General features: G+C 31.7%; 1 protein-coding gene across 1 annotated transcript; it reads right to left on the bottom strand.

Annotated features, from left to right (window-relative positions):
• Window positions 1–6,039: 6,039 nt before the first annotated feature.
• On the bottom strand, window positions 6,040–17,644 carry LOC110657889 (fimbrin-5-like). Its single transcript, XM_058129193.1, has 15 exons — window positions 17,451–17,644; window positions 17,019–17,131; window positions 16,759–16,929; window positions 16,255–16,499; window positions 15,986–16,157; window positions 15,751–15,789; window positions 15,516–15,584; window positions 15,297–15,413; window positions 10,356–10,567; window positions 9,086–9,241; window positions 8,810–9,009; window positions 8,252–8,418; window positions 7,734–7,830; window positions 7,440–7,531; window positions 6,040–6,383 (listed from the first exon to the last, which is right to left on the bottom strand). Exons 2-15 carry the CDS (start codon window positions 17,103–17,105, stop codon window positions 6,204–6,206), a joined length of 2,004 nt encoding a protein of 667 aa, XP_057985176.1. The 5' UTR covers window positions 17,106–17,131; window positions 17,451–17,644; the 3' UTR covers window positions 6,040–6,203.
• Between the last annotated feature and the right edge of the window lie 2,920 nt (window positions 17,645–20,564).

Here is a 20,564-nt window from a genome sequence, read left to right as displayed (position 1 = left end):
TTGAATGATAAACAACATATTAAAACTCTTTTAAAATGTTTTTGGATCTGTATTTGCCATTTAAGATTTTAAAATTAATCAGATTAATTTTAGAACCCTAGATTAAATCAAGAACGATTACACTAAACTCTTGATGCACTGCAGCGTGTCTGCGCCTTTGAGATTCGTCTTCAGGACACCAAATATTGTCCCTCTAGCTTGTCCACACCAAGAACACCTATGGCAGCCCTTGAACAGCCTCTAAAGCTTTTTCTATTAATTAGAAATTCAAGTTCTGCCTTTTAAGAGATTAGAGATGTAAACAGGACACTAGAAACAATTTCTAGTGTTCTTAATTCAAGAGATTGATGGCTAATCTCTTTGAATTGATGAGAGATGAAGAGAAATAGCTGGAGAGGCTCAAAGTGGCGTGACAAATGAGAGGAGAGGCTGCTGGTTGTGTTTTATTTTCTCATAACAACACTTAAATAGCTAGGTTAACACATTAAACCCTTGCCACATGTCACCCTTTGATTAGCTCTAGGTTTAAGTGACCCAATCACATTGTGCCAAGTGTCAAACCTATATTTAATCTTGATTTTAATCATCTTACATGATTAAAAAAAAAACATTTGGCAAGCTTATGTGTTATGCCATGTGTCACCATCTCATGGTGCCACGTGTCACACTGTGAAATGACCAAAATGCCCCTGTGTCTTAATTTTGAGTTCTTAACCCAAAATAATTATTTTCTTCTTCTAATTAATTTATATCAAATATAAATTAATTAATTAATCTCTATTAATTAATTTCTCATTAATTAAATTCATATTTAAACACTTTAAATATAAATTTAACTTATATTATACATCCAATAATCTAGATTTGGTTTCAAGTCATGCTAGGGACTTTGCAATTTAATTGCAAACCAAACCTATTTAATTAATCAATTAAACTCTTTAATTAATTAATTAAATCATATTTAAATAGGTGATAACTTGTGTATGTGTGTGACTTACTAGGCTCATCACTAATTGGCAATGAGACATGATATCAACTCTTAATATCATCAGAACTCTTTCTTACCATAAATGATTTCTCTAAATCATTTTATGAACCTCATAGACCATGGTTAACACCTAGCATAGCATGCCATGGCCACCCAATTAGTAATAAGATTTACGTTAAATGAACCTATAATCATATGTTACCATGCACTAGAATCTCTTTGTTACAAAATCTCAACTCAAGCTGGAGTCATGGTTTATGTCAAACTCCTTTTGCTATGAATATTATGTTCTCTTTTAATTCCAGTTCTTGATTAAAAGATTTTTCTCATCATAAACTCTTTTCTGAATAAATCTATCTGTCCTGGCCAGGAACTTGAAACATCAAGAACAATTAAATGAACATAGGATTTTATCTCTATTTACTTAGAGGAACAGATTCCATCTTGATCAACACCTACCTCCATATATAACTAGTAGGAGCCAACACATGCCCATATACCCATACACAGTACAAGTATGAAAGCAGTATCAAACTCAAACTACCTATATACAAGATAACTGTGCTATCTCAGGTCTAAAGATTATATGCACTGATATGATTTATGACAAAATATTGACAAGAGTAAACTCCATGTGCTTGTCATAAGTGTCACTGGTTCGGCCTACTTATCATTTATAAGTGCCTATCATGTTTGTTATATGGCATGAGACTCACCATTCCATCTTATTTATATCCCATATAAATAACTTGGGAACAAACATGAATACAATCTTTCTAGATAAGTCATGTCCTTATTATGAAGTATCCTCGATTGTGAACCTATTTATGATACTTTGTGCTAGAAATATTGTCACTCATATTCTTAACAACTTAAGAATAATATTTCTAACAAAATATCAATGGACCTTTTCTATTACACATAAATATATTATGTAAACGGAAAAGTGGAAATGCCTTTTATTAATAAAATTATGTACAAGATACATACTAAATGATATGCTCTAGGGCATACTACTAACAATACGACCTAATATTAGCAAATACCTACTTTATAAAAAGAGAGTCACATTTAGTGACTTTCAAAAGTGGGCAACATAGAAGCCAAATTGACTTCCTCTTAACCAGAAAGACAAATAGAGCTCTATGCAAGGATTGTAAGGTCATTCCGGGAGAGGCTTTAACAAGTCAATATGGGTTAGTGTTCTTGGATGTCAAGTTTAGGAACAATTTAAATAAGGTTAGAAGAAATAGTATAGCTCGAACAAAGTAGTGGGAGTTCAAAGGAATAAAGCAAGTGCAGTTCAAAAATGAGCTTCTTGAGTCTGAAGCATGGAAGCTGGATATGGAGGCCAATGGTATGTGAATACAGCTAGAAAAGTACTTGGAGAGTCTAGAGGACATGGACCACCCTCAAAAGAGAGATGGTGGTGGAATGAGAAAGTATAAAAGGTAGTAAAGAGAAAAAGAGAATGGTATAAGAAATTACCTAAGTGTGATAATAATGAGGCATATGAACAGTACAAGATAGCAAAAAAAGAAGTAAAAAAGGCAGTTAGTCAAACAAAAGCGCAGGCCTTTGAAAAGTTATATGAGAAACTTGAAACTAAAGAAGGGGAGAAAGATATTTATAGATTAGCAAGGAGGAGAGAAAAGAATGTCAAGATCTTAATTAAGTTAGGTGCATTAAGGATAAAGAAGGAAAAGTGTTGGTGAAAGATGAAGACATTAAAGAAAGATGGAGAAATTATTTTGATGATCTCTTTAATAATAGTCAAAATAGTAATAGCGTGAATATAGACTATAGAGCAATAGAAACGAATGTGAATTATACTAGAAGGATTGGATCTTTAGAAGTTAATGAAACACTTAAGAGAATGAAAGTGAGTAAAGCCTATGGACCTGATGGAATACCAATTGAAGTGTGAAAGTATTTGGAAAATATGAAAGTGGCATGGTTAACTAAATTGTTTAATAAGATTCTAAATTCAAAGAAAATGCCTAATGAATGGAGGAGGAGTATTTTAGTACCTATTTTTAAAAATAAGGGAGACATACAGAGTTGCTCAAACTATAGGGGAATTAAACTCATGAGCCATACTATGAAGTTGTGGGAGAGAGTTGTGGAACATCGACTACGTCATGATACTTCTATCTCTCCCAATCAATTTGGCTTCATGCCTGGTCGTTCAACTATGGAAGCGATCTTTCTCATTAGAAGCTTGATGGAGAAATATAGAGATGCGAGGAAAGATTTACACATGGTTTTTATCGATTTGGAGAAGGCTTATGATAGTATTCTAAGAGATGTCTTATGGAGAGTATTAGAACAAAAGGGGGGATCTATTAGGTACATACAAGTGTTGAAAAACATGTATGAAGGAGCAACTACTATTGTGCGTACAGTGAGAGGGGACACAAGAGATTTTCCTATCTCAGTTGGATTATACCAAGGTTCAGCCGTAAGCCCTTATCTTTTTACATTAGTTTTAAATGAATTAACGAAGCATATACAAGAGAGTATCCCTTGGTGCATGATGTTTGCAGATGATATAGTTCTGATAGATGAGAGGCAAGAAGGAGTTAATAGAAAGCTAGAGCTTTGGAGAAGTACTCTAGAGTCAAGGTGCTTTAAGTTAAGTAGAACAAAAATAGAATACATACATTGCAAGTTCAGTGAAGGCCAAACTGGTGATAGGGAAGGAGTTAGTTTGGATAGAGTTAGTTTGGATAGAGTTAGTTTGGATGGAGTGATACTGTTTCAAAGTAATCACTTTAAATATCTCGCCTTAGTCCTTTAAATAGATGGGGGATGTGAGGAGAATATTAGTCATAGGATTCAAGCCGGATGGTTGAAGTGGAGATGTGTGATTGCAAGATTCCTAATAAGTTGAAAGAAAAATTTTACCGTACAACCATACGTCCGGCCATATTATATGGTAGTGAGTGTTGGGTACTAAAAGAGTCGTATGTGTCTAAGATAAGAGTTACGGAGATGAGAATGTTAAGGTTGATGAGTGGCCATACTAGACTAGATAAAGTCCGTAATGAGAGTATTAGAGAAAAGGTAGGAGTAATACCAATTGAGGATAAGTTGAGAGAAGGGAGATTGAAGTGATTTGGTTATATGAAGCGTAAGCATACGGAGACTCCAGTTAGACAAGTAGAGCACATTAGGGTAGAGGATAGAAAGAAAAGAAGAGGTAGACCTAAACTGACTTGGAGAAGAGTAGTACAACATGACCTGGAAGCATTACACATTTATGAGGATTTAACCCAAAATCGTTTAGAGTGAAGAAAGAGAATCCATATAGCCAACCCTAAATTTTTGGGATAAAGACTTAGTTGAATTGAATGAAATATCTAAGATGAAGTGTTAAATATATTTAAATTTATAAAATATAATAATATTTTAAAACATTTTATGGGTTAAAATTATTTTTAATGAATCATATAAATAATTTTATATGATAATATATATGAAAAATTTTCATTTAGAGAAAAAAGAGTGGGGTAAATTGACTCGACTACTCAACACATGGCTCCACTCACGAGTGAAACCCTACACTTAGTTCTTTCAAATTTTTATTTTATTTTTTTTCCTTGAAAAAAGTTTTACGTTTTGACTTTATAGACCACATTGTTTGATTTTTAGGCTTTCTTTATTTGGTAAAAATAATTTATATATAAAATATATTTAATATGAAAATTATTTTTTTTAAAATATTTTTTATAAAAATATTTTTAATTATTGAATTATAATATTAAACTAATGATATATATTATATCACACATGTATAAATATTTTTATATTTTATTAAGATTATCAAAGTTTAAAAAATAATTTTTTCAAAAAATATTTTTCAATAATAATTTGTTGAGTATCTCACTATAAAATGTAAAAAAATATATTTTTTTGAAAAAATATTTTTCATGGAGCTTTAGATTATTTTTTTTTTTTCCCTTACAATGGAGGCATAATAGTCTAGTACAATTAATTAGCTCTGTAAAGGTGAGGTAGCCTCTCCTAAATTTAATGTTTTTGTCCATTTAATTTCATATAATTTTATATTTGGTAAGTTTAATTTCCTGAATTTTCTTTTTAATCCTTTAGTCTTTTTTCAAGAGAAGTTAAAGCAATAGTAATTAGTGCTCCTTAAATGCAAGCGGCTGTGATGCTAACTGATAACAATAATAGCATGAAAAGAAAGCATTGAAAAAAGGGGAAAAAAATTTGTAATTAAGCCCTTGAAATATAATAAGCTCAATAATTTTTAAGGTAATATTTAATTTTTTAATTTTATTTTTTTTATTTATATTATTTAGTAAAATAGTATTTATATTAATATTTAGAGGTTGAAAAAGTGATTCAAGTTAGCCTCGTATATTTTAGGTTAAGAGAACATTTTAATTATAATCAATAAAATGATATTACTATAAATAAAAAAAATAAAAAAAAAATAAAAATAATATTACTATTTTTATATTTAACAGCTAATTTAATAACTATTTTTACCTAATATTTTTACTTTAAATTATTATATAAATAGTAAACTACTAATAATTAATATCTAATTGCTAATATCTAATAGTTAACGGCTAATAAAATAACTAATAGCTATTAAAATAGTCAATTATTGGAGCAATTAATATTGCCGAATGGGACTTAAACTTACTAGTTACTATTTTTTTTTTTGCAATAATTTAGTTATTAAATTTTAATTCCATTAATCCCTGTAGTTAATTGTAGATTTCATTTTTGTAGATCATTAGAAAGTATCCTTGGGGTTTGAACTAAACAATACCTTCTGGTCAATGAATTAGTTTATGTTGATAAAATTTTCATGAAGAGCACCATTGGATCATTGTTGAAAAAATCAGTTTGAAAAAAAATATATATATATTTATTGTTTTCATATTTTTATCAATAAAACTCCTCAAATTTAATTTTAAGTTAATTTTTAATGCTCTCTAACTAATAATTCTAGCAAAACAACAATGTACAGACATGGTGTCCTGAAAGTCCAAGATTATTTAGCACCACTAATGCGATTTTTGGCTAAAAGATGCCTAAGAACATCAAGCTCTACTTAACAAAAGATAATTTACATAACTTTTTTTTTTTTCTTTTCTGTGGTTTATGAGAACCTTACAAATGAAGCTTCTTGAAAATGAATAAATGATGACAAAAAGTATTAAAATGCTGGATTTTGAGGTCATTCCCTGTTTTCTTCAGTATCTGAAGCAGCAGCATCCATGGTAATATCACCATCCATGGAGGCTGTAGATGACTCTACACTGTCATCAGCAGCGGATGACTCTGACTCTGCATCCTGTTGCTGCAGGCTCCAGTACATTATGCTTGCAGTCAAAATAAGCATCATCTTCTGGTTTATCTGTGGAAATGATGCATATAATTTGACAGTTAGAAGTGCCAAATCAATAAAGAGAAAAAAAAAAAAAAATGGAAGCCACTTCAAATCCAAAACATCCATTAATCAATGGGTATCAAACTATCAACTCAGCAATATCTGTTAATTGTGTCCTTTCATATAGTTTAGCAATTATTATTTATTAATATATTTTTTGGTATTGTGGTTTAGGTGGTATTCACAGGTCAAAATCTTGACACTGCACTAAGTCTACCTCTTTGGTGCTTTCAATAGCAGACCATCCACACCAAAACTAGAGGATTTGTACGAAAGGAAAATACCTCCCATGTGATCTGGTAATCCTGGTTAACATGTTGGAGAGCAAAACCCACTTTCATAGGGCTTGCAAGGTTAGGGCTCAAGGCTATTTCTTAGTGTAAACCAACTATGATAAGGAATTCCTCTGTGTTAATGTAGGCAATCGTTGTAGCTCATTTAAATTCCAATGCAACAAACAAAAGAAAGTTCTTTTTAACAGTATGGACAATCAAACTACCTTTATGTCTACAAGGTAATTCCAAACTTCAGAAAAAATTCCATCAAGGCCATGTGCTTTTCCCTGCATTGTTCTTTTCAGAACAATCATAACAATACTTTTAGAATTGTTCACATTCTTTTCTCCTATTGAATAATTATTGTCTCCAAAATTCTTCAGATGGCTACCATTTAGGACATTATCAAACTAACTTCTCTGTCTTCTTTTATTTCTCCTTTATTTACCAAAATTTTATGGTCTTTATCTTTTTACACCCTGATTTAGGCTATGTAATTTCTTTTCCCTTACCCAAGCCTTGTAGAAATCCATGAATTGTCATGATGCCCACTAACATAGAAATCAATGCATAATGGACAATTAAAAGATAATATTCCCATGACACCATCAAATTTGAATGTTTAGTGTGACCTTTTCCCATATTGGAGTTCATACAAGTAAACAAAGGCAAACATATAAGATATTCCATCATACAAACAATGACAATTGGCAAGTTTAAATATCTTAAGTTTAGAATAAAAACCTACCTCTATAATGTCCTCAGGCAATAAGAAAATGGAGCATCCAAGTTTTCGGGCTACACTTATTATATAGGTAGCATTCATCTTCTTATCCTCATCTGCAAATGCCAGTAACAAAAAGTGAGGCAATCTTAAAGCTTCATGTAGAGTGCATCAAACTAATTGTGTATATATGTTCAATTTAATGCTCCTTTGAAAGCCAATTAGCCCAAGCTCAGCACATTTCCCCTTTTATTATGGGTAAAGTGCAAGTTTCAAAAAATATAGATCCTACAGTAGGGAAAAATAATAATGACATACCACTTTCTCCCTTTGTAACAACTGCCCAATTAACTACCCTTGGCTCCACTGAACTAAGAAGCTCAAGAAAGAAAATTCCATTTGAAAGGCTCTTATCCTAAAAGCAAAAACATCAAACACCAAATGGTTAATTATATGTTAAAATCTATTAAGTTCCACATTGGTTGGGTATTGGACAAAATTGTTTCACATATGATTTACGCAATCCTCCTCCCACAAGGTGGGCTTTGGGTGAAATTAGGTTCTGTCCATTTTATCAACATGGTATCAGAGCCAGCCCCAATCTCGATGTTGGGCCACCCACAAATGTTAGTCTTGCAAACTTCATGCTCTAGATGTCAAGTCTTAGGCATGAAGGGGATGTGTTAATTTCCACATCGACTAGGTATTGGGGAAAAATGCTTCATATGTGACTTGGCAATCCTCATCTTACAAGGTGCCTTTTGAGGTAAAGTCAAGGTCAGTCTATTTTAACAACAAAATCTAATTGCAAACAAATTCATTGTTTTCTTAATTACCTTGAAGCTTTCCATTTGAGATTTTCTACCTGCTTTTTTCACTTTGCTATTCGCCCAGTTTAAAATGTCGGCATCTGTAATTTCTTTACCTTGGGAGTAGGAGGAGTGAGATCTCAAGTTTTTTAAAAGCTGAAGCATGGTAAACCTCATCAGCTGCCACAAAAATGCTGTGAATGAAAGAAGAGGCAAAAGTCAAATGGGCATCTAAAGTGAAAGAGCACAACAACTATTCTATTATTCATAGAAACACATGCACACGTACAACATCTCAGCATTGTTGCAGATTTTATTCAAGTTGAAGGCAACACAAAGGAAAAATTGCAAAGGGTTCAATGGAGCATGACTTCTAATAATAAATGCTAAAACAACATAATTTTGCATAAGATTTCCAGTAACTTGAAGAAAAAAACCTTAACCACGGAAAGTGAACATATTTGATGTATCAAATAATGAAAAGCAATGAGTTGCATAATTAACATTTTTATAGGATATGTAAAATTAAAGCTAGCTAACCTAATATGAGCTTCTTATTTCCTTGTAAAATTAAAGCTAGCTAACCTAATATGAGCTTCTTATTTCCCTGGACAATGTCATTCCCAGCAACATTCACTAGAGAGAAATGCAATTCTTTCCCTATCTGTACAACTTGGTTGCAATTCTCAACTTTTCTAAATGGCATCTTTATAGGAGGTTTAGTTGTCTGCTTCCAATTTACCGATCCGGGTGAAACTTTGTCAAGCACTTCTAAAAGAACCCATCTGCATGTGCAAGAGATGAATGAGAATCAAGAGTTAACAAAGCTTTGTACTTCTTAAGGGAAACATTAAAGCTCACCCATTTCGGACATCCTCAAAAACGTTATTAACATATGTAAAAATTCCAAGACTATTAATCCACAACCGAAAGCATCTCTCTTCCCGAGAAGTTTCAACATCATCCTCCATCATCTCAGCAAAGGACATCTTATTAGTGTCAACTGTCAATCCATTCCTGCAATACAAACACAATCACTCTTAGATAATAAGACCTAATCTACTCATGCATGATGCATACAGAAGAAAAAAGCCCAAAATTTTCACTGTTCAATTCACCAAAACTAGAAATATGAGAAAATCAATGTGAATGAAAGAGAAATAATGCATAGACTTTGTTTACCACATGGCTATGGACTAGTGGTGGATCTAGAAAATTTGTCAACGGAGTGATTTAACAGTACACAACACACACACACACACACACACACACACATATATATGTATATGTATATAAATAAAAATTATAATAAAACTATTACATATTATTATAAAAATTACAACTATTCACTATGTGTTTTCATATGTTGAAATTGTTGAGGTAAGTGTGAGTGTTTATTAACGCTTTTGCTTTTTCTACCTATGGTTACGGCTTGAGCTGAATGAAGGAGAAAAATAAAAAGATCTTTTGAGTAAGAAAGTAATGACTTGTGTGAAATTCTGCTTCTCCTTTATTAAACAATAACAAGTACATAGAAACTTAAATGGACAATAAACAACCCTTTAAAACTTAGGGCAATGGGAAGAGTGGAGGTACACCCTCCTAAACTAAGGAATTGAAAATGCATAACAGTATAGAAAATAACAAAAATAGGATTTAGCGGCTGCCTTGGTCTTTCCTAATTATCAATGCATGACCCTGACTTAGAGGAAGTGTCTAGGAGTTCGAGAAATTCCTTTTCCATGAGTGAACCTTTTTTAAATCATAACATCTTTTGATAGCATTGGCTCATCATATATAATTGAAAGTAAACATGAATTGAGGTAAAGGATTGTTCACTCCTGCCAATTTCAAACACCCAGCAAATGCCTACATCTTATAAAGGTAGGATACCCATCCCACAACATGCTCATGTTGAGAAGCAGATAATTATATTGCATTAGAGGAATATATTATGTACAATAGATATGCCTTAACAAGTTAAATCATATACTACTCAAAATCATGTTTAGCATACATATTGAACTCTAGAAGTGCTGATGGCAGAGATTTAAAGATGAAGATTGAAAGGAGAAACAGAAAAAGATAGAATAAATGAAAACCACGTAAATTGAACTCTCCTTTCTCTCACCTGTGCTGGAATATTTGAGCAACAAATGCAAGATTAAGATTTGGGGATCCCTCAACAATGTCTTGAGAAGTGAGATATCTTTTGCAATCAAGTTTCTCTGCCACCTCAAGAACCATGTTTGCTCTCTCTGTAGGATTACTAGAATCCCGCGTGGCAGGGGTACTGAGTTCTGGTGCAAGAGCATTAAGCAGGTAAACATAGGCCTCTCCATCCTGAAAATGCTTAGAGTTACAACCACAAAAGAGGAGAAGATATAACTCAAAAACATAAAAACAAAATGGCAGAAATTGCAGTTGTATGTTTTATTAATATATGCTAATGACAATGAATAGGGGCAAAGCTTCCCTTTGGGGAAGGGGGGCAATTGGCCACTTTACTTTTCCAAAATAAAAAATTAATAATTTTAAAAATATTATATTTAGAAAAATTTTCATTAAAATTTAATATTCTCCCCCTAAAATTTAATATTTGCCCCCTTCTCTTCCCTTCCCCTCCCCTAAATTTGACTTAAATAAAAAAACAAAATATTTTAGTTTTTGTTATTTTTGTACTCTTAAAAACCACAACTTAAGAGTTAAAAGTTATCTTTCATTTGTCTTTTTGAATCACAATTTATAGAAAAGAGGAACAAAATTAGAAAGAATCGAACAAAGTTAAACAAAATGAAGGTGAAGGACAAAAAAATCAAATGTGATTGTGGATTTGAAAATAAGATGAGCAATTTTATATCTGTATTTGGTTTTTCTCATCTTCTTATAGTTTTATCTTCCGACTTCTCAAACAAAAAAGTTATTATATTTTTATGTATTTTTATAAGTACCCAAATCTATTTTATAAATTATTTTCTCTACTATCAATTTTAATTTTTGACTATAATAAAAACTCCGTTTAAGTTGTTTGTGCTAAGCCAGTCTCAAGCCCGAATAAAGGAGGAGAGTTGCGATAGGTGACAACCAGCGTAAAAATTTCGTCACACCTCATAATATGGATTCTTATGATATAAATGTTGGGGCGTCCTCTACTTATGACGCGCTATATTGGAGCCCGGGTGTAGTGAGATAATATGCAATGGTGTAGGGCATTCACCGAAAGCGACACGCTATGCAATGCTAGCACCCGGGTGTGGTGTTAAATGAGCAAGGGGTCCCACATCATGGACGAGTGTGGGTAAAGAAGTTAGTCCATAGGACAGCTAGTAGAATAAATAGTGAAATAGAACATAAGATAGGCATAAAAAACAATAGAAGATATCATAGAAGGAGATCAATTAGGAAAGAACAGGATAGGAAAAGAATCAGGGTTGGTACTTGGAATGTTGGATCACTTACAGGAAAATTAATAGAGCTTGTGGATACCTTGGAAAGAAAAATGGTGAATATTGCTTGCATTCAAGAGACTAAATGGGTAAGAGAGAAAAGCGAGAAAGTGGGTAATTTAGGATACAAACTGTGGTTTACTGGAAAGGAGAGAAATAAGAACAGAGTGGGCATAATAACGGAGTGGGCATAATCAAAGACAGGATATTGAAAGATACCGTAATAGCTATGAAAAGAGTAGGAGATAGAATTATACTAGCAAAGCTAGTATTAGAAGAAGAAATAATAAATGTAGTTAGTGCTTATGCCCCATAAATAGGACTAGATAGTGAGAGTAAACAAAGGTTTTGGGAAGATATGGATGATCTAATGCAAAGCATACCGAATGAAGAGAATGTTTTCATCAGTGGAGATTTGAATGGACATATAGGAAGTGATAGGCAAGGTTATGAGAATGTTCATAGAGGTTTTGGTTTCGGTAGCTGAAATGATGAGGGCAAAAACATCTTGGATTTTGCTATGGCGTACGACCTAATACTAGCAAATTCCTACTTTATAAAAAGGGAGTCACATTTAGTTACTTTCAAATGTGGACAACATAGAAGCCAAATTGACTTCCTCTTAACCAGGAAAACAAATAAAGCTCTATGCAAAAATTGTAAAGTCATTCTGGGAGAGGCTTTAACAAGTCAACATTGGTTAGTGGTCTTGGATGTCAAGTTTAGGAACAATTCAAGTAAGGCTAGAAGAAATATTGCAGCTCAAACAAAGTGGTTGGAGTTCAAAGGAGTAAAGCAAGTGAAGTTCAAAAATGAGCTTCTCGAGTCCAAAGCATGGAAGCTAGATGTGAAGGCCAATGGTATATGGATACAGATGGCATCAAAGATTAGAGAAGTAGCTAGAAAAGTACTTGGAGAGTCTAAAGGACATGGACCACCCTCAAAAGAGAGATGGTAGTAAAATGAGGAAGTACAAAAGGCAGTAAAGAGAAAGAGGGAATGGTATAAGAAATTACCTAAGTATGATAATAATGAGGCGTATGAACAGTACAAGATAGCAAAGAAAGAGGCAAAAAAGGCAGTTAGTCAAGCAAGAGGGTAGGCCTTTGAAAAGTTATATGAGAAACTTGGAACTAAAGAAAGAGAGAAAGATATTTATAGATTAGTATGGAGGAGAGAAAAGAAATGTCAAGATCTCAATCAAGTTATGTGCATTAAGGATAAAGAAGGAAAAATGTTGATGAAAGATGAGGACATTAAAGAAAGATGGAGAAATTATTTTGATGACCTCTTTAATAATAGTCAAAGTGGTAATAGCGTGAATATAGACTACAAAGCAATAGAAAAGAATGTGAATTATACTAAAAGGATTAGATCTTCAGAAGTAAAGGAAGCACTTAAGAGAATAAAAATGGGTAAAGCCCGTAGACTCAATGGAATACCAATTGAAGTGTGAAAGTATTTGGGAGATATGTAAGTGGCGTGGTTAACTAAATTATTTAATAAGATTCTAAACTCAAAGAAAATGCCTGATAAATGGAGGAGGAGTATTTTAATACCTATTTTTAAAAATAAGGGAGACATACAAAGTTGCTCAAACTATAGAAAAATTAAACTCATGAGCCATACTATGAAGTTGTGGGAGAGAGTTGTGGAACATCGACTACGTCATGACACTTCTATCTCTCCTAATCAATTTAGCTTCATGCCTGGTCGTTCAACTATAGAAGCGATATTTCTCATTAAAAGCTTGATGGAGAAATATAGAGATGTGAAGAAAGATCTACACATGGTTTTTATCGATTTGGAGAAGGCTTATGATAGTGTTCCAAAAGATATCTTATGGAGAGTGTTATAACAAAAGAGGGCATCTATTAGGTACATACAAGTGTTGAAAGATATGTATGAAGGAGCAACTATTATTGTACGCATAGTGAGAGGGGACACAAGAGATTTTCCTATCTCAGTTGGATTACACCAAGGTTCAGTTATAAACCCTTACCTTTCTACATTAGTTCTAGATGAATTGATGAAACATATGCAAGAGAGTATCCCTTAATGCATGATATTTGCGGATGATATAGTTCTGATAGATGAGACGCGAGAAGGAGTCAATAGAAAGCTAAAGCTTTGGAGAAGTATTCTAGAATCAAAGGGCTTTAAGTTAAGTAGAACAAAGACAGAATACATACATTGCAAGTTCAGTGAAGGCCGAACTAGTGATAGGGAAGGAGTTAGTTTGGATGAAGTGGTATTGCCCCAAAGTAATCACTTTAAATATCTCGGCTCAATCCTTCAAGTAGATGGGGGATGTGAGGAGGATGTTAGTCATAGGATTAAAGCCGGATGATTGAAATGGAGACATGCCACGGGAGTTTTATGTGATCGCAAGATTCCCAATAAATTGAAAGGAAAATTTTACTGTACATCCATACGACCGGCTATATTATATAGTAGTGAGTGTTGGACAATGAATGAGTCGTATATGTCTAAGATAAGAGTTGTGGAGATGAGAATATTAAGGTAGATGAGTGGCCATACTAGACTAGATAAAATCCGTAATGAGAGTATTAGAAAAAAGGTAGGAGTGGTGTCAATTGAGGATAAGTTGAGAGAAAGGAGATTGAGGTGGTTTGGTCATATGAAGCGTAGACATTGGGTTAGAGGATAGAAAGAAAAGAAAGGGTAGACCTAAACTGACTTGGAGGAGTGTAGTACAACATGACCTAGAAACATTACACATTTCCGAGGATTTAACCCAAAATCGTTTAGAGTGGAGAAAGAGAATCCATATAGCCGACTCCAATAAATTTTTGGGATAAAGGCTTAGTTGAGTTGAGTTGAGTTGAGCTGTGAATATAATAAAACATAGAAAATATTGATAATTTGTATCATAATTTTAAAGTTTTATTAATATAGGATGATTTTTTTTCTATAAAAAAGGTAACTTGTTATAATTATCATTGGTCCTTATTGGGTTCTTAGAATTATTAAAAATCATGATATTGTGATATTTATATGTTAGTTTTTTTTTTTTTTTAAGTTAGATTTAGTTTGACAATCAAACAATTTTACATATGATTGTCTCAAGCTTTTAGTTTAACAATTGAATAATTTAACAAAAGGCATTTTTGTTTTACCTTGTATTTTAGAAAAGTAATGGTAAACGAATTTTAAATATAAAGTTGTACCAAACATAGATTATATGGAATTCAATTGAATTTTGTATTTTAATATTGATTTTAATTGCTATAGCACCTTAAAGTGAATCAAATATCAATTTCTTATTGAATAAAATTAGAAAAAGTATTTATTCTAATTTCAATTTCAGAACTTAAAAGCCCTTATATAATTTTTATGTGAAAGTTTGCCCCCCTTCATCTCATGTTCTGGCTTCGACACTGTCAATGAACCTGACTTAGAGCTATTTATATGACAGAGATTGGAAAACTAAATTTGTTACAAAAATATTTCTAATGTAAAAATATTTAAAAATTTCAAACAAATCCACTCAAGAAACTAGTTTATGCACCAAGTACAACAACTTAAAATGCCACCAAGTCAACAACACTGCATGATTTAAACATCGAGAATTTTGCCATTTATAAATTGGAAAACTTCCTTACCTTCACATCAGAAGAGAAGTTTGTAACCTGTTTAGTGTAACCAGCTTTCTTCAGATGAAAATTCATCCATTTCAGCAAAACTTTTTCAGGTGCTAAACCCATGAGCTCCTCCACCTCCTGCAAGTTTATAAAATAGTAAGCAAATGCAAGGCATAGCATAATAGACTTCATCAACTAGTTCCCATGTTGTTAATGCACATAAAGAAGGTAAAACTAAACCTTACTGTCATCCACCAATTCCAGAAGTTGGGGAGTTTTCTTTAAATTAAGATCTGCTAACAGTTGAATCTGAAGTTGCCACCATACAGAAATACCACAAGTTACAAGGGAAGCCCAGATAATCCAATTCTCCAGGTCTTATGACTAAAATGAGACTGTCACCATCTCAAGGATTCAATATCCTACACAATAATATGCAATTACAAGGATAAAGGAATAAATTAGAGTTGAATACCTTAATAATTTGAGAAATCAATCCAAGTACCAGATGGGGCTGCAAAATAGAAAATAGTGTTAGCCCTAAGCAAGGATAAAAAGAAATTGACTGCAACTCAATCATGTATGATGGAATCCCCCTCACGGACAGTTTTATTGTTCTGATAGATAGAAACAAACCTTCAACATATTGCAAACCACAAAGAAAAATATAAAAAAGGTCTGAATTAATAGGTGGGAGTAGCCTAACTTACTCTAGCTTCAACAAGGTCTTGTGTTCCAATATTAACAACTGTGCAGCCAATAGCCTTTGCAGAATTGAGGCAAAGAGTGTGATTCTCATTTCTTTCCCATGGGTTAAGGACCTTTTTTGTGTTAATAGCTCGCTCATCTATAGTCCCAGGAACAGCCACATTGATAAGCTTACTGCATAAAGCATCAAAAACGCATCCATGAACAGATAATACATCTTCTGAAAATAAAGTAAAGCTACAGAATTGGCAAGTGCACATGGGACATGTACCAAAGAAGAACTCCATCTTTCACCAGATCAAATAATTCATTTGTGGCTGCATCTATTGGAAGATATTTACATAAGAATGAATCTTCTCCCAAGTAATTGTTAATATGGGAAACATAGGAAGCCTTCTCGGATTCATTAATGTTATGGTGAAAAGTTGTTGTTGATGCTTTGAGAAATGAAGAAGAAGATTTCAATTTTCTTCCACCTGATTTTGCAGGCACTCGTGCTTGCACATTTAAATATGCCTGTCAAATAACAAATCCACCCACCCAAAAAAATTAAAACATCATTCATTAAATGGAACTACCAAGAAAAAGTGTTTTAGAAAGAGACCAAATGGGGGATAAATTATCATGGCCTGCTTAATCACAACGTTAGAAGTAATTGAAATTCTCTTTTAACTTGAGCAGTGCTATGATTTAAACACCAAAAATACTAAAACAAAGAAATCGCCATTAGGAAATCAAATGAAAGCCACACAGCCTCTAACCTTCAAAGACTCACCCGGAGGAAGGTTTCAAAATCAAGTTCTTCTCCCGGGTTTGAATAAGACTCCCCCAATATTTTCTTAATCTCATCCTCATTAAAAACCTCAGCGAAAGCCTTCAATTTTACAAAAACAGGAGGCAAATCTCCGACCGTGACGCGACCTGCTTGAGTCCTTACTGACACATACTAAACCAAATGCAAAATCCAGTCAGACATTGCTAATTAATGGAGAACAGAAATCAAAATTTAACCAAAACCCAAAATATGCATATTACATTTGATTTAAGGGTGCGTAGCTCGACTTGGGTGAACTGGCTTTGAAGCCACGGATCAGAAACAAGTACACCCACATAACCAGACATCTTACCTCGAGTCACCTAGAATAAAACTGGTGGCCCACCATGTGAACATACATCAAATGCAAAAGTGTGTTAGAATTTGAACATGCAAGATCGACATTGAACAAATAATCAATAACAGAAATTCAAAAAGGTGGATCCATGAAAGCAAAAAATAAAAGAAACCCAATTGAAAGACAGTGGCGTATAAGTGAATTAACATGCATGCATAAATGCAGAACCATGCGTTCGTGATCAATCAGAAAATAACATAAAATGATAATAGAAGCAAACAAAACAAATGGAACCCATGAAAAAAACACACATGTAGAAGCAGGAATGGAGGAAAGAAAGGGAATTGAAACGAACCTTAATTGGAAAAAAAAATTCAAAGATTGATCATAACTTTGGCTAGTTTTAGATAGAAAGAAAGGAAGAAAAGAGAAGAGAGAGTGATTGTTTGGTGATATACAGTAGAGGAATGAAGTGAATGAGAAGGAGAGAAAAGCGTGCTGCCTAGAAGACCCGCGAACGCAGGAAATATATGAAAAGGAAACAGAGAAATTTTTGATGCCAAACAGCACATTTCATTTCACGTTCTATATAGTTAATTTTGCACACACATAGGGGTGTAACTTAATCGAACCGAGCTAAGCCAAATCGATGCTCGGCTCATCAAATTTTTTTTTAGCTCGGATTTGACTCGGATTTTTTAGCTCGGCTCAAGTAATTCGCCAATGAAGTTCAAAACTACATTAGGTTTATAATAAGTTTAAAATTAAATAATTTTAATTAAATAAATAAGCCAACTCATGAGTTAGCTTGTAAATTTATTAAATAAATCCATTCGTAAGAGTCAAATATTAATAAATTTAAATTTGATTTGCTCATTAAAAAATCCTAAAAATTAAGCTGAAATTCAATTTATTTGAAAAAAAAAATTGAGTCGGGTCTCAAATAATTTAGGAAAAATTCGATTCATTTATGGTGCTATATATAATCAAAATTTTAAATTGTTAAAAACAAATTTTATATTTAAATAAATTAAAAACATTATTTTAAGTATATTTAATATTTTTTTTCTTCTTCTTCTTCTCAAAATTTTCCTCATATTTTATACTCTTCCAATTATATTTTTATATATATTTTTATAATTTTGATACTTCATATGGAACATAAATCAACATCATGAGATCCAAAACATAATTATTAAAAATTTTATATTAAGTAATTTGTATAATAAAAAAATTACAAATTACCAAAAAAAAAAGTGATGTGGTTATAGCAATATCGTATTAATAAAAAATAAAAGTACAATTAATTTTAAAATTACTATTTATTGTGAACAATAGTGTTGTGTTTATTTTACTATCATTTAAAGTTATTTTAATAAAAAAATAATAATTAATATAATCTAAAAATTAAATATTTAAATAAATGTAAAAGAAAAATAAAATGAAAAAAATTAATCATTATATAAGTCATATTTAAATAGTTAAAAAAATAAAATAAATTGAAATTAAAAAAATTTTTAAAATAAAAATAAGTATTTAAAAGAAATGCGTGCTTGGGTGCGTGACATAGTTATAAAGGAATGAAGCGCTGGATGATCCATTTTAATTGCGCAAAAATAGTAAAAAAAAAAATAAAATAAACTTTAAAAAATATAACACTAAAAAAGGATTGTTTATGTGGAGGAATTATTAGGTGCATCCGGTGTATATATATATTTTCTTATAATTATGTGGGACCCATTTCCTATATAATAGGAAGAATCCACTTTCTGTGAGAGAGGGAGCTAGTGCTTCTGATGTATCTAATAATTAGCCGCTTATATGAACGATGACGATGTATGCAGAAATTGTTTTAATAAGTTATACAAAAAGAGTAAATAATTTTTAAAAAATTAAAAGGTAAAAAAATACTATTCATAGGTAAAATGAAATATATATAAAAAATAAATAATTAAATAAGCCCTACTTATGTGATTGAAAAATTTTAAATAAATTAAAATTAAAAAGATTTTCAAAATTTGAAAAAATATATAATACTTAAAAAAAAGTGTTTAAGCACATGGTAAGAGTCATGAAGGAGATGAAATGTTGGATAATCTGGCATTCTTGCAAAAAGTATAAAAAAAAAATCTATTGAAAATAAGTTTTAAAAATAAAAAATAAAGAAAAATATAACGAATGTAGTAATCTTTTTAATATATTATAAATGAAATAAATAATTAAAAAAAAAAGAAAAAGAAAAAGCTTTGTTGAGTGAAACTGGATTATTATTATTATTATTATTATCTAATTTTTCAAATTTAACAATAATTAATTATAAAGACATAAAGCATGAATTTGAATTTATGATAAATAAATATATTTACTAATTGCACATATCATTATAAATTACATGTATATTATTTTAAATGAAATAATTTAGCATCCCTAAATATTGAATTTACTAATTCAATATTAGAGATAAATATATTATCTATTTAATTTAGACTTTATTTTCAAGTTATTTGACATGATTTTGATCTTAATTTGAACTTAGTAACTATTAATCAATGAAATTAAACAATTTAGATATATATAATTATATATAATTGATAAGTTTCTTATAAAAATAAATCAATTTAAAAATTAATAAAGCAATTCAGTTAGGTTTGGTTCAACCGATTTTTTTCTCCAAAATCGAACCGAACAGAAATAATCAAAATTCTTAAAATATAAAATTGAACCGAACCAAACTAAATCGAACCAAATTATCTTAAAAACTGAATTGAATTACAGAATTAAGATAGTTCAGTTCGATTTATTCGGTTCAAACTGAATAGAGCTCACTCCTAAATTTTCTTTTAATGTATTTATATAGATTTGGCAACCAATGAGCTATGAGTATGTGTGGATATATATGTCTATGTCCGCAGGATTTTTCATCACAATCTAGCTATGCAGTATATTTTCCAATACATCATTAAAGTATTTTCTACATTCTTTCTACACACCACCAAGGCTCATTCATCATCCATAGGATCTCAGATTAGAAGTTAAAGGTGGATTGTGACTTCTCCCTTAATGAAAAGTTTTGCAGCAGCTTTATCATGTTTCTGGGCCATTGCTACCTGTTTTAAAGAAGGATGTGCCGGCCTTGGATTCTTCGTGAAGTAATAATCTTGTTAATAATTAGACAAGCCTTATTAAAGAACAGACCAATAAATCATTCACTTGTAAAGATTTTAGTCTCTCAGGAACTTTCTCTAGCTATTAACATCATTGTTAGGGTCATAATGGGGCCATTGTGTGTTGTAAAGTGCTTAACTTTGCTGTAAATAATTTCTTCTGCTGGAATGCTCAGTAAAGGGATGGTACTGTTTAAAGAAATGGGTATTACAACAGCACATCAGTTTCTGTGCTCGGAAAATCACACCAGGGTCAAGCTGAAAGACCATTAGGTATAGGTATAGCCATAACCAAATACAAGGAA

This window comes from Hevea brasiliensis, chromosome 10 (genome assembly GCF_030052815.1).
Source record: "Hevea brasiliensis isolate MT/VB/25A 57/8 chromosome 10, ASM3005281v1, whole genome shotgun sequence".
Classification (NCBI taxonomy): domain Eukaryota; kingdom Viridiplantae; phylum Streptophyta; class Magnoliopsida; order Malpighiales; family Euphorbiaceae; genus Hevea; species Hevea brasiliensis.
The sequence above is the reverse complement of the archived record's forward strand: the minus strand, read 5'-3'. Positions and strand labels throughout refer to the sequence as shown.

Excerpts from the sequence above, each read along its gene's own strand:
- LOC110657889 (XM_058129193.1), bottom strand. The coding sequence starts at position 17,105 with ATGTCTGGTTATGTGGGTGTACTTGTTTCTGATCCGTGGCTTCAAAGC. Across the intron at positions 9,010-9,085 it reads TTTGAGGATGTCCGAAATGG|ATGGGTTCTTTTAGAAGTGC; the intron begins GTGAGCTTTAAT and ends TTGCACATGCAG. Across the intron at positions 7,831-8,251 it reads CTCAAATGGAAAGCTTCAAG|GATAAGAGCCTTTCAAATGG; the intron begins GTAATTAAGAAA and ends TTTTGCTTTTAG.